At 44.9% G+C, this 13,968-nt stretch overlaps 1 protein-coding gene across 3 annotated transcripts in view; it reads left to right on the top strand.

Moving 5' to 3' along the window:
* The window catches only part of npr1a (natriuretic peptide receptor 1a), a 55,453-nt gene that overhangs the window by 31,416 nt on the left and 10,069 nt on the right, over window positions 1-13,968 (top strand). For 2 of the 3 annotated variants that reach the window (XM_081703821.1, XM_081703827.1), the window contains exons 6-16: window positions 3,667-3,732; window positions 6,238-6,332; window positions 7,085-7,220; window positions 8,173-8,257; window positions 9,424-9,544; window positions 10,819-10,893; window positions 11,140-11,217; window positions 11,367-11,471; window positions 11,986-12,057; window positions 12,507-12,666; window positions 13,185-13,340. In XM_081703821.1, coding sequence (XP_081559947.1) covers window positions 3,667-3,732; window positions 6,238-6,332; window positions 7,085-7,220; window positions 8,173-8,257; window positions 9,424-9,544; window positions 10,819-10,893; window positions 11,140-11,217; window positions 11,367-11,471; window positions 11,986-12,057; window positions 12,507-12,666; window positions 13,185-13,340 — 1,149 coding nt within the window. The remainder of the gene's footprint in view (window positions 1-3,666; window positions 3,733-6,237; window positions 6,333-7,084; window positions 7,221-8,172; window positions 8,258-9,423; window positions 9,545-10,818; window positions 10,894-11,139; window positions 11,218-11,366; window positions 11,472-11,985; window positions 12,058-12,506; window positions 12,667-13,184; window positions 13,341-13,968) is intronic. The other variant, XM_027019747.3, reaches the window with a different exon arrangement.

Below are 13,968 nucleotides of genomic sequence, written 5' to 3'. Positions count from 1 at the left end.
ACCAATGTCAAATCTAGAATCTGCTTCAGATCTTCTATTAGCCCTCTCAAGCAGGAATTAGTGAAGCAATGACTCACAGCTGTCAAAAAAATAAATAAAACAACAACAACTACGCAGTCAACTGACCAATTTCTTGAAATAAGGAAACTATATATAAACATCTCTGTGATTCTGGAGTGATTAGATGTAAATACATTTTAACCTCATTGTCAGTGTTAGATGGTGAATCCAGTGTGTTGGAGAACAGAGCCAAAATATTTTTTTTAAAACTCTCTTACTGTCTAATCATTACAAGCTGCATTGTAGCAGGTGATTAGTGCTGATACAAACTACCAACAAAGGACGATGGAGAAACTCACCACTGGCAGTCCAGTTCAAGACAGGCCAGATGTACTGTACAATATGTTGGTGCCAATCACTCATTTTCATTGACTCTTCTCCTATGGTCTAGTTAAAGAGACGCTTGAACATGCATCATCCAGAGCGTGGTGCTACTTAGCCTCAGGAGTGCCCCTAGGATAGAAATTACAAATTTTAAAAAACGCATCTTCTGTTAATGAGCAACATAATCTTTTAAAGTCCTTAAGGAGGTCCAGACCATATATTTATTTTTGTGTAATCACTCTGGAATTATTTTCACAGGGCTGCAGTGCCAGCCATAGCAACCCTGTGGCGTCTTTCTTCTTTCTCTCCTTCCACGTCTGTGGTCTGGAGTCAGGAAGATCATCTTTCTAGTGGTGCTACCCAGTGGCGCTGACCTGGTCTCAGATTTCATCACGTGCTGATCCCAGTAGGTGGACGCTGCAATCCGTCCCAACCCCCCAACTTCCCCCCGTGTGTGACTGCGATGAGGACATCCTGTAGCCATGAGCCCCACCTGCCTCGCCTCCTCCCCATGCGCCGCTCACGTCTTCACTCTCCGGAGGATACTGTTCCTAAATCCGAGTTCCCTGCCCCATCCTCTCCCTCCTCCCCCGCTTCCCCCGCACGAGTCCTTGCTCAGGGGACCCGGAGCCAACTGCAGTGGCTGGACGTCACACACCGTCGTGTCGCCACGGTTCCGAGATCGGCCAGCGTCTGGGGCTCAGGCCAATGCTCAGCACTTCCTGTGGTGGCCACTCCCTTCCTGTGTCACAGAGAGCAGGCTGTTCTTGTGCCACCGGCTGTGTTTTTGTGGGATGTTATCCTCTGGATTCAGGAGTACTTTCTCAGCTGCCAGTGTAGCTAGCAATAGTTGGTCCCAGCCATTACATGCGCCGGAAGTTTATAAATTAAAGAACCACTAAGGAATGTCTATAGTTAACAATTAGGCTGCGAATTCATTGAGAATTATGTGAAAATATGTCGTATTTTTTTTATATAAGCATATATACTGAGAGCTGTGTGTTAATACCTTTCTGTAAGCATCAAAACAACAGCCACATTTAAAGCCACATCTAGGACTTTAGAAGAAATTTAGTGTGATTCCAGTTATTTCGGGGAAAAAAAACGCCTTTCAGTTATTTTCAGGACAGTTTTCAAAAGCCAGTGTTCTTCCCTTTAAAGCTTTTACGATGGTTCCCTCTGTTATTGACGTGTGCACTCAGTTCAAACCCTCTTGTAAGGTTTACAAAGAATTCCATGGGACCAAGGCGGCTGTTTTGTCGTGCTGTGCTAACTGATGGTGGTGCTGACCAGGTGGTCAGTGTGGGCTGGAGCCCACAGTAGGACATTGGCCAGACCTGCACCACCGCCACCGCCTTCTGTCCCTGCTGCATCCACTTTCCCTTTCAGAAGAGCCAGACTCAAGTTTCCATTGAGCCCGTAATCAGCCGCACTCGACAGTAAATACGTGCATTCAGCAGTCACCGCGATACCCTTATCGACCTGCAAGCACACACCAGATCCCCATGCCTCCGGGGTACGCCGTCCCCCTATCAAAAAAACCCAGGGCAGAGTAAGGAGAGCCAACACACAGAGGAGACATAAAAGGCATGCTTGTTCCCAACCACAGAGACCTGTATCTCGATGATCAGCAGTTGCTCTGCCTTCACTTCATGTGGCTTTCTCATTCAGTAAAACTGCATTTGCAAGTCAGCTGGGCAACTGAAAACCAAATGGGAGTATCATTAGCATCCTTTTGTACAATAAGCTCTCGTAACCATTTAGTGATGTACTGTAGTTGAGTACAGTGAAAACTGAAGAAAACGATGCTCTGTTTATGCTGGAATCAGATAAACCTGTCCCACAGTTGCTGCTCAGCTAATTTGATGACATTTAGCAGAATTAACATCAGAGGAGCTGCCCAGGATAAGTCCTGCACATGCACTGAGCAGGCCACCAATGAGAGCCGCTGACCCTGACGAGGAACAGCCAATCAGCGCAAGCCCCTGTAGCCTAGACTGATTCATGTTTGATCTGCTATTTCAAAAGAGCAGTTGTCAATAGCAAAATTTTAAAAAGCCCACCCACTCTACAGCACTGGAAAATTCAATGGTGAAGTCTTACTTCTTATTGCGGCTCTTTCGGTGAAAAAAATTAATGGTTCTTTCTGTCCAAGACTGCTAGTTTGTGTGATCGTTAAGTGGAGAATTATTGACAAAGTGTGATCACAAGCAGGCAGATACTATTGACCATGTACAAGTGTGCAGAATATTTACACAGAAACTTGCATATGCTGGGCTTTAGATGTACGGCTTTCACATTTATTCTTTTTGTGTTTTTATTTAAACTCTGTACATTTGTCCTTCTTTATATGATTCATTTTGAATTAGGCCTGTGTATGAAACGTACTATAGAGACGAACCTCGCCTCGCATTACCCTGTAGCCCTTGAAGCTGTGCAAAATGTGTTAGCCGCTTCGTAGCATATTCATGGTATATCTGTTTTTGAGCACAGGACCACTGCTGACAGCCCATTCGCAACCCCAGCTGCTTAAGTAAGTCAGCACAGAACAACCACTCACAGATCTGTAATAGAGAGCTCGGCTCTGCCTGCATGTGTGTGCTCTAGTTCCTACAGTGATTACAGGGTCTGAGACTACAGACCCTCACTCATTCCCACACCCCAGCAAACCCACTGCGTGTGCATGAAACTTTTTCACATGCCTCACTCGTTACCCATAATACCCCTGTGGTGACATTCTGATGATTTCCAGGGCTTTTTAAAGCACATGGTTTCATTCTTGCGTATGTCGAGCTGTGGAGATCCTGTGGAGTTCATCTCCAGCATACCAGAGTGTAAAAACGAGGTGCTATGCTGAAAACTCAGAATGTATCAGAAGTGACTTACTGGTCTTATAAGGTTAACTAGACAAGGTGTGTTGGACTTAAACTCTGCAATGCAGTACATCCAGACTAGAGTTAGACACTGGTTTTAGAGAGAGCAACAGAGAGTGAGAGATTAGAAGGGAGAGTCAATTATTATTACTTTAAGACCTCTTGCAGTACAACAACCTCTTTCTCATGCAGTTTAAAGTAATAAGTAAGGAATATATCCCTAATTCTAATTTAATTAAATTTTTCACAGGAGGAGAGGTAAAGAGGGCTAATGTAGATTAAAGCAAAAATGAGAGGCTTGTGTACAATCCTCCAGCAGGATTTTTATTTTTAGGAACTTTTATTTGAAATGATACCAGAAGTACCGGAGAAGGATAGAAAAGGCTGGTTACTCATCTCTGTTTTACAGTGGGACTAGAGACATGGTCATCTGGACTGCCCCCTGAGACAGCGTTACTCCAACTGCAGGCATCAGGTTGCAGCTCTGATGAAGGGCTGGTAGCTGCCCAGATCAACTCAGCATAATGGACATACCAGTCGTGTGTGTCTGTGTGTGTGTGTGTGTGTGTGTGTGTGTGTGTGTGTGTGTGTGTGTGTGTGTGTGTGTGTGTGTGTGTGTGTGTGTGTGTGCACGTGCATAACACACGTGTGCAATGCATCGATGCATGTAAGTGACAAAGTGACAGTATGTGCACATGTCCACGTTCACATACAGTTGCATCTGCACGCACACACACACACACACACACACACACACCTTTCACTCTGTACCCATCCGTGATTGCATCAGAACGCTGCTTTCCACAGCGAGTACCGACCATGAGTAATTACTGCTGATGTTGGAGGTGGGGGCCTCGACGTAACCCCGAACTTAGTGCTGTAGCAGCAGTAGTGAGAGAGCCATTTCCACCCCCTCACGCTGGCTTATTTCATGTTCACATGAAGCTGTGATAAAGAACAGTAGGCCAGGCAGGTCTGACATACCTGTCCCTCCTCCAGCCCGGTACCAATGGGCCTGATATTTAGAGCAGACGTGCATTGAGAAACCATGGTGATGAAAGTCAGACATACTGATGTTTTTCTCAACAGCAGCAACAACCAATTTGTGGGTTGTTGTTTCTAACTTTAAAAAAAAAAAGCCTGCAGTACTTCATCCAGCCTGTCTCTTTTCTGGGAGATTTTTTAATTGGCACAGCAGAATCAGAATCCTGAGGAGCAAAGGGGGATTTGGGTTCTCAGCGCAGTACACTCCCGAGTCCGGTTCAGGCCTCCTAATCAGTAACGCTTCTGCAATGAGGCAGCTGAGGGCAGAGCCCACAGTCTGCTCTCCATGTGTAATGAAGCTCCCCTCTGAATTAGCAGAGAATGAATCCAGCGTAGTTAAAAGTCTTTTCTCTCTAACACTGCATGGGTGACAGCTGCTTGCAGTATTTATTTCACATGAAACTCTGCTAGTCAATGTTACAGTCACATGCATCACATTTGTTATGTGTTATTTTGTTGTGGTTTCATTAAATTAATCATTACTGTACACATTTTCATACATACAGGCATTCTAATCCCCTTCTGCACTTAAATTAAATTAAATGATTTAACAAAAAACAATTATCTCAGTGAACTCTTAAGAGGTATGCAGCAACTATTAGCTGCTCTAAAATATTAATGTCCAGTTGTAACAGTAATATCCTCCCGTAATAAGTGCAGTACTGTAATTGTAACATGATCAGACTAGATAGCCTAAATGAAAGGAACTGTCCTCTACATTTACACGTCAGTCTGTTCATAAGATTTTCCATAATGCTTGAATATTTTGCCAAAAACTGTAGCTTTTTTGACTTGCAACTTAACAGTGCTACACCGCAGTAAGGGCTGCAGTCTGTATTGTTGCATTTCAAAGAGGCATGTGCAAAGCCCTGGTGGTGAGGCAGCTATCGGTGCCGTCTGAATGGACAGTGTCTCCTGGGAGTTCCTGCAGTCAGTCTGCAGGTCTGGGTGAGTTAACAAAGTCACCACGTCTGGGGTCACAGCAAGAGGCCTGAAGCAGGCTGCCGCCCCTACTCCGTTTCAGGTGGTGATTAGCCACACCTGTTGTTTCCACACCTGCCGCCATCAGGCAAACATGACTGAGCAGCCGCTGTACGTGAACCTTGCAGCGCACATGTGCTTTGAACACCTGCATTCAGGATTTGCCGTGTGGCCGGTTTTGGTGAGCGTGCCGACACGAGGCCAGGCAAAATGTTCCAAGGGAACAAAAAAAGACGGAGGAATATATTAAGCTATTTGTCATTTCATTCATGTCCTGTTCTTACAGTGTTTGTGGGAGGCTCTGTGGTTTCTTTGCCACCTGCTGAGGGGATTAAGCTCACTTGGCTCTGTCAGCTCACCTCACACGTTTGCTCTCTCCATGTCGTTAGCGTGGGCTCACGGAGCTAGCGCCTCACCCTGGCAGTGCGCCCTGCATTTGAGGAGCAAATGTGAAGCTTCTGTCACTGGCGGTTCGTTGCTTGGCACAGAGGAATCCAGGATGATTCTAGAATGTTCAGTAGTGTTTCCGGAGGAGTCTCGCCTCCTTCCTGTGTGCCTGGTGCAGACTCATTTGTGCTTTGTGTGTGTGTGTGTGTGTGTGTGTGTGTGTGTGTGTGTGTGTGTGTGTGTGTGTATGTGTTTTTTTTTTGTTGTTGTTGTTGACACAAAACACAGACACATCTGCTGTTGTTTGTCTTCTGTAAGCCAATCTCCCATATTGGTATGTTGATGGATGAGTTGGAAATGAGAGTGAATTGCTGTTTACACAGATTTGTCAGAAGTAAAGGAAAATATGTCACTGTATTTAATAGAGACTTTCAAACATGTCATGTTTTAGTGCTTCCAAATAACAGGAAAACCAAGATATCAGGATGACCAGTTTGTATCATATGCCTAGTTTATAATGCCCTTTGAAATTGATAACTTTAGGTACATTGTTCTTTACTCTGAACAGGTGTCACCGGCCTAGTACACATGGATGAGAATGGTGATCGAGAAATTGATTTTGCGCTCTGGGACATGACTAACACAGACTCAGGAGTCTACCAGGTACCTATGCCTCCATTTGAACACATGAACATTCCTCAATATTGTCAATATTGTTAATGGATCTGTTCCTACTTGTTTTGGGGCCATGTAGAGCTTGTAAAGCCCATCATTTAGGCAGCAAGAACAGATAGTGTGTATCTGTGCATGTGTGTGTGTCTGTGTGTCTGTGTGTGCCTGTGTGTGTGTCTGTCTGTCTGTGCATGTGTGTGCATGTGCGTGTGTGTGTGTGTGTGTCTGTGCATGTGTGTGTGCATGTGCGTGTGTGTGTGTGTGTGTATGCGTGTGTGTGCATGTGTGTGCGCGTGTGTGTGTAAATGTGCGTGTGTGTCTGTCTGTCTGTGTGCATGTGTGTGTGTATGTGTCTGTATGTCTGTGTATACACGTGTGTGTGTGTCTGTCTGTCTGCGTGTGTGTGTGTCTGTCTGTCTGTCTGTCTGTGTGTGTGTGTGTGTGTGTGTGTGTCTGTCTGTCTGTCTGCGTGTGTGTGTGTGTGTGTGTGTGTGTGTGTCTGTCTGCATGTGTGTGTGTGCATGTGTGTGTGTTTGTGTGCATGTGTGTGTGTGTATGTGTCTGTGTGTCTGTGTATACACGTGTGTGTCTGTGTGCATGTGTGTGTGCGTGTGTGTGTCTGTGTGCATGTGTGTGTGTCTGTGTCTGTATGTCTGTGTATACACGTGTGTGTGTGTCTGTCCGTCTGCATGTGTGTGTGTGTGTGTGTGTGTGTGTGTGTGTGTGTGTGTGTGTGTTTGCAGATTGTGTCTGTGTATAACAGCAGTGTGAAACAGATGATTCCAGAGGCAGGGATGAAGGTGCACTGGATCAAGGGCAGCCCCCCTCCTGACATCCCTCCATGTGGCTTTAAGAACGATAAGCCTGCCTGCCTGGCCCGTAAGCTCCTCCCACCCTCCTCCTCACTTCATAGCCCCGCCCCCCACAGTTGGTACTTCAGCCAACTTGCTTTTGTTCGGGACAATTATTTGGCACCATAGAATCCAGATCCCAACGAGTAGTGGGGAATTGGGTTCTGAGTGCAGTACATTCCTGTGTCCCCCAACATTACACTTTAATGGTCAGCTACACGCATGTGAGTGGTGCACGTCAAGTGTTATCATATTTTAAAATGATAATGCTTCCATACATACAACTAATTACATTCAAAAGGGGTTTTTGTGAACACCCATAATAAGCTAAATGTCTACCATGGCATTCCCAGTCAACGGATATTAACAGCATTGTAACTTTATGGGAGGTTGTTCTAGTACAGACTGCAAAAGAGATTTTTACTTATCCCTCAAAGAGCTGAAGGCATGTCATCTGTGTAAGCACCATTACTGACTGCCCCTGGCACAGAGTTAACTTGATGGGGTCTTTAGACTTGAGCCAACGTCTATCAACATTCAAAGATGATTATGTCTGATTTAAGGATAAGCAGACAACAAAGAGCTGTAGTAAATCGCTCATCGCTCTGGATGGAGTTGTAAACATGAATGAGTGTGGCGGCAGTCCAAGAGAAGCTGAATCTATCCTGAAGTTCTGAAGACAACGCCTGGCCCTACACCTTATCACGTACTTCATGTCAATAAATTATGGGTTTTTTCCTTTACTTAGTGTACCCCAATGTAGTTATGGTGGACATCTGGTAACCACAACAATGCCACATCGCTAGGTCGCCATACCTGTGTGGCTCTAGACATGCAGCATAATCAGACACCCAGTGTCAGACAGAGTTAGCAAGCCGTCATACTGCGGCTGACCTTCTAAAAGATTTTTATGGGCGCATTTCTAAATGATACTGCTTCCATGGGTTACGCTTTATGTGTGTGGCCTTTGTTCATTTCAGGAACGGTCACCATGCATCAGATGGTCTCTGTAGTGGTCTGCTTCATCTTCATCATCATCGTCACCATCACAGTCTTCATCTACAGGTCAGTTGAGCCCTGCGCCTCCGGGTGGGGGTTACTGCAATCGCTTCCTGTTGTGGAGGATTTACACTGTGATACACTCTCCACTTTGATCCCTTATTTTTTCTCACTGTCACCCACTTCTCTCTCTCTCCCTCTTTATATCTCTCTCTCCCGCTCTCATGTGACTCTCTTGTGATCCCTCTTTGCCATTTTTCCAATCCATTATCTTCTCTTACAAAATTTCATTTTCTCCCCCACATGCCTTTGTTGTTTTGTCCTGCTATTTTCCTAAACTCTCTCTCTCTCTCTCTACCTCTCTCTCTCGCTCTCTCTCTCTCTTTCTCTACCTCTCTCTCTCTACCTCTCTCTCTCTCTCTCTCTCTCTCTCTCTCTCTGACTTCTCATTAATCTCTTCCTCTCTCCACCTCATCCACCCTGTTACCAATACCTTTTCAGAGAGCTCGTTCACAAATGATAATGGGAAAAGAAGACAGCGTGACCCAAACAAGGATCCTTTATACAGACGGATATACAGATGGGTCTCCGACCCTGACTCTAATGTGACCCCGTTTTCTAAAATTGAACAAAATATAAATATCATAAACATGAAATGAATAAAAGCTCTCATTCTCTCAGACTTTCTGTAAATGTCTTGATGGAGTGGTGACTGTGGATGTTTATTGTTTATTTCTGATATGTATCTTTGCAGTGTATTAACTGGTGGTGGGTATTTCTTTTATGAAAATGTATTTGTGTGGTTGTTAGATAACTGCATGGTCTTGAACTTGAGAGAATGATTTATTTACTCATATACATACTTATGTAGTTATATGTTTGGACCTGTTCTTATGATTGGAAATGTGATCTAAAGTGAGCACTGGACTCGTGAGATAAATAAATTCATGTTACTTCGAGGGACTCAGCGAATGCTGTCTTTCAGTGGTTCAGGGTCTGGCAGTCTTCCCGTGACCTGCTCGTCTCAAACGCCTTGTCAAGCTCTGACATGTCTGTCCTCGCTACTTGCACACAGTGTGCTTCTTCTTTTCCATCTCTTCCTTTCTTCCATGCTCGTTTTCCTCCCCCTCTCTCTCACTCTCTCACACACACAATTTCATTGTCCTTTGACGTTTCTTTTCTTTTACTTTCACTCGCTCCGTCTCTCTCACCCGCCGCGTTCTGTCCATCAGAAAGGTGAAGCTGGAGAATGAGTTGACTGCTCAGCTGTGGAGAGTGTACTGGGAGGACATTCAGATTAGTAACCTGGATAAGGCACTACGCAGGGCGTGCAGCAGACTTACCCTTTCACTGGTGAGGCCAGACACACACACACCCACTCACACACACACACACACACACACACACTCACACACAAAATCACACACACACACACACTATCTCACACACACACACACAGACACACACACACTCACACACAAAATCACACACACACACTATCTCACACACACACCCACTCACACACACACACACACACACACACTCACACACAAAATCACACACACATACACACTATCTCACACACACACACACACACACACAAACAGACACACACACACTCACAAACACAGACACACACACACTCACACTATCTCTCTCACACACACACACACACAAACAGACACACACACACTCACACACAAAATCACACACACATACACACTATCTCACACGCACACACACAGACACACACACACTCACACTATCTCTCACACACACACACACAAAATCACACACACATATACACACACATACACACACACACACACACACACACACACACACACACACACACACTCATACACACAGACACACACACACTCACACACAAAATCACACACACATGCACACTGCAGGGCGTGCAGCAGACTTACCCTTTCACTGGTGAGGCCAGACACACACACACACACACACAAAATCACATACACACTGTCTCACACACACACACACACACACACACACACACACTCACACTATCTCTCTCTCACACACACACATACACACAAAATCACACACATACACACTATCTCACACACACACACACACACATACACAGACACACACTCACACACAAAATCACACACACATACACACTATCTCACACACACATGCACACACACGGACACACACACACTCACACTATCTCACACACACACATGCACACACACAGACACACACACACTCACACTATCTCACACACACACACTATCTCTCACACACACACACACACTCACACACAAAATCACACACACATACACACTATCCCTCACACACACACACACACACACACACTCACAAAAAGAATCACACACACATACACACTATCTCTCTCTCACACACACACACAAAATCACACACACATACACACTATCTCTCTCATACACACACACACACACAATCGCACACATATACACACATTATAGATAATGCCTGTTTTTCTCCAGTTTCCCATCATGGACATTTTTTACCTCAACTAAAACAAACTGCCACCCACTCACAACTACACACACTCTAAATGCTAAAGAATTCCTGACTGTGTGATTTCTTATTGCTGGGCCTGTCAACAGAGGGGTTCCAACTATGGCTCCCTGCTGACCATGGAAGGCAATGTCCAGATTTATGCCAAGACCTGCTACTACAAGGTACGAGTGTGTCTCTCCATCATTTCCATTTGCAGACAGAAGAAAACAAAAAAACAGCCATCATTACTCATTCACTGCTGCTCACATGGGCTGTTTTGTCTTCTACCTGATCATTTTGGCAAGTCACTGTCATGCTGACATCGTTTGGTCCTCAGTGAGATTATTCCTCACTAAAGATGATTTGTCTGGCAGCTGCAAGAGCAGATAGGGGAACCGATGCTCATGTGCTAATGTGCTCTTCTCCAGGGCAACATAACAGCCATTAAGTATGTCAACAAGAAACGCATCGAGCTCACCAGGAAAGTGCTGTTTGAACTGAAACATGTGAGTGTGCGCTCTCTGCCACTGCCTGCCATGTGCTGGTAGAGTCATTAAGTTTGTGTTACATTCTGGGACAGCCTGACACAGGCTGAGAGAGACTGAGTCCTCCCCTCTCTCCTCCCCTCTCATCAACTCCCCTCACCCTCTTAAAGATGCGTGATGTTCAGAACGAGCACCTGAACAGATTCATCGGTGCCTGCACTGACTCCCCACACATCTGCATTCTCACTGAATATTGTCCGCGGGGCAGCCTGCAGGTAACCGCACCCTACAGTTATACAGCCACAAACACTCACAAAAACAGTCCTCAGCACTATGTTCAGAAACATACATCTGTACAGTCCACATTCTCATTTTAGCTAACAGTTGGCATTGTTTACATAAATCCCACCAAAAATGATGTTTAATGACACAAATTATGTCCATGCTAACGTTAATGTTTTTCTCCTCCATATGTCTATTTACATACACACACACACACACACACACACACACACACGTATATACCAAAAACACTTTCATTTAACTGAATATGATTGTCATTCAACCTGGCTCCTGTATATCATGTATGTGCAGACTTTGTGTAGTACGTGTTGAAATGAAATTGCTTGTGTAAGTGTATTACTGCATCTCATGAATATTAACTTTGTCCTTCTTACGACCTACTCTCAAAGTACATTCTTTTCCTTATGGGCTCACATAATTATAAGTGGCTGAAGTGTGTGTGTGTGTGTGTGTGTGTGTGTGTGTGTGTTCGTGTCCAACCTGTAGGACCTCATGGAGATAGAGAGCATCACTTTGGATTGGATGTTCCGATATTCCCTCATTAGTGACATTGTTAAGGTCAGTATCCTATATAGCAGACGCCTCGTTCACAACATATGTGTTGGCATCCAGGTTCTAAAAGTATCCCATATTGGTCTTTCCAGAGGACACTGCAGACAGCTAGAGAAAATGCTGTATTGTGTCGTGTTATGTCAAGCAGTTTAGACTGTTGGGTAAATGTGATGAAAATATATGCTGACATCAGGACATAGTGACATTGGGTTAACCAATATGTCAGTAGACTGTGTCAGTGTTTTGTGATATAGAATTTGATGTAGCCCAAATGTTTTAAGTTTTAATATCATAAGAAAGCCTAAATAATAGGTTTTTTGAAGATCAGAATAATGAAGATCAGGGCTAAAAACAGCCTGACCAATGAATGTTGCACCCAGCAGCATAGTACACACAAGTGGGACTTTCAGACGCACGCACATTTGGGTGAACGATACTGCCTCTTCTCCACCCAGGGAATGGCGTTCCTTCACAACAGCGTGATCATCTCTCATGGTAACCTGAAGTCCTCCAACTGCCTTGTGGACAGTCGCTTTGTGCTGAAGATCACGGACTATGGGCTGGCCAGCTTCCGCAAAGAAGACAGCACTGAGGACACACATGCCTACTATGCACGTGAGAGTAAAAAAACACACATGCATACACACCCAAACACACACACACTCAGCATGAGAATGTATTTGTGTGTGTGTGTGTGTGTGTGTGCATCTGTGCGTGTGTGTGTGTGTGTGCACGCATACTTGTGTGCATGTGTGAGTATGTGTGTATATGCATGTATGTGTGTGTGTGCGCGTGTGTGTGTGTGTGTGTGTGTACATGAGTATGCGTGTGTGTGCATAAGTATGTGCATGTATGTGTGTTTGCGTGTGTGCATAGTTCTGTGCATGTGTGTGTTTGCATGTGTGAGTACACGTGTATGTGTCTGTGTGCGAGTGTGTGTGTGTGCGTGTACACATGCATACTTGTGTGCATGTGTGTGAGTGTGCATGTGTGAGTATGCATGTATGTGTGTGTGTGCGTGTGTGTGTGTGCGTGTGTGTGTGTGCGTGTGTGCGTGTGTGTGTGTGCGTGTGTGTGTGTGTATGCATTAGTTAAATATCTGTGTGTGTGTGTGTGTGTGTGTGTGTGTGTAGGTAAGCTGTGGACAGCTCCAGAGCTGGTGCGCATTGATAACAGGCCGGCGTGCGGCACACAGAAGGGAGACGTGTACAGCTTCGGCATCATCTTGCAGGAACTTGCCCTTCTCAAAGGAGTCTTCTACCTGGACAGCCCTCCACTCAGCCCTAAAGGTTAGACCCTTCTGGCATGGCTGTCAAAAAGTACGCAGACGTGCTTAAGCTTTCAGAGTGTTTTATTCCCAGCATGTGTGATCTGGATCTGACAGGAAGTTTAATGCGTTCATTACAATGGACAGAGTGGTTAGTTCTAATCTGATTTTTCGATGTGGCTGTATTCAGATTATATAGGACTGTTTTCCACACTTTGGTCACATGGATAATTATACTAGCTCATGCCTCGTGTCATTCTGTGCTACCTGCCCCGTGTCACTTCTGCACTTCCCCCATCGTCCTCCACCTGTATCCTGAGTTCATCTCCCTTGTGTGTGTGTGTGTGTGTGTGTGTGTGTGTGTGTGTGTGTGTGTGTGTGTGTGTGTTTGAGGTGTTCGATAATGAGCTTCTGCTTTTAGTTTCCTTATTTACATTCTTACTCTGTCAGCAGTGCAGGGTGCTATACCACTTATGTGTTGACAGTCTGACACACAGAGAGATAAATGCATGTACACACACATATTGATATATCACAGTTGACTGAAAGAGAGAAATTGGAGGAAGTGAGAGTGTGGGAGTGAAAGAGAATGAGAGAGAGAGCGAGAGAGAGAGGAGGGGGATCGAGGAAACATGAGTGAAATACACAGC

The sequence above is a fragment of the Electrophorus electricus genome, chromosome 2 (assembly GCF_041902795.1).
Source record: "Electrophorus electricus isolate QZ-2024a chromosome 2, ASM4190279v1, whole genome shotgun sequence".
NCBI lineage: Eukaryota > Metazoa > Chordata > Actinopteri > Gymnotiformes > Gymnotidae > Electrophorus > Electrophorus electricus.
Note: the sequence above shows the minus strand (reverse complement) of the source record. Positions and strands in the feature narration are given on the sequence as shown.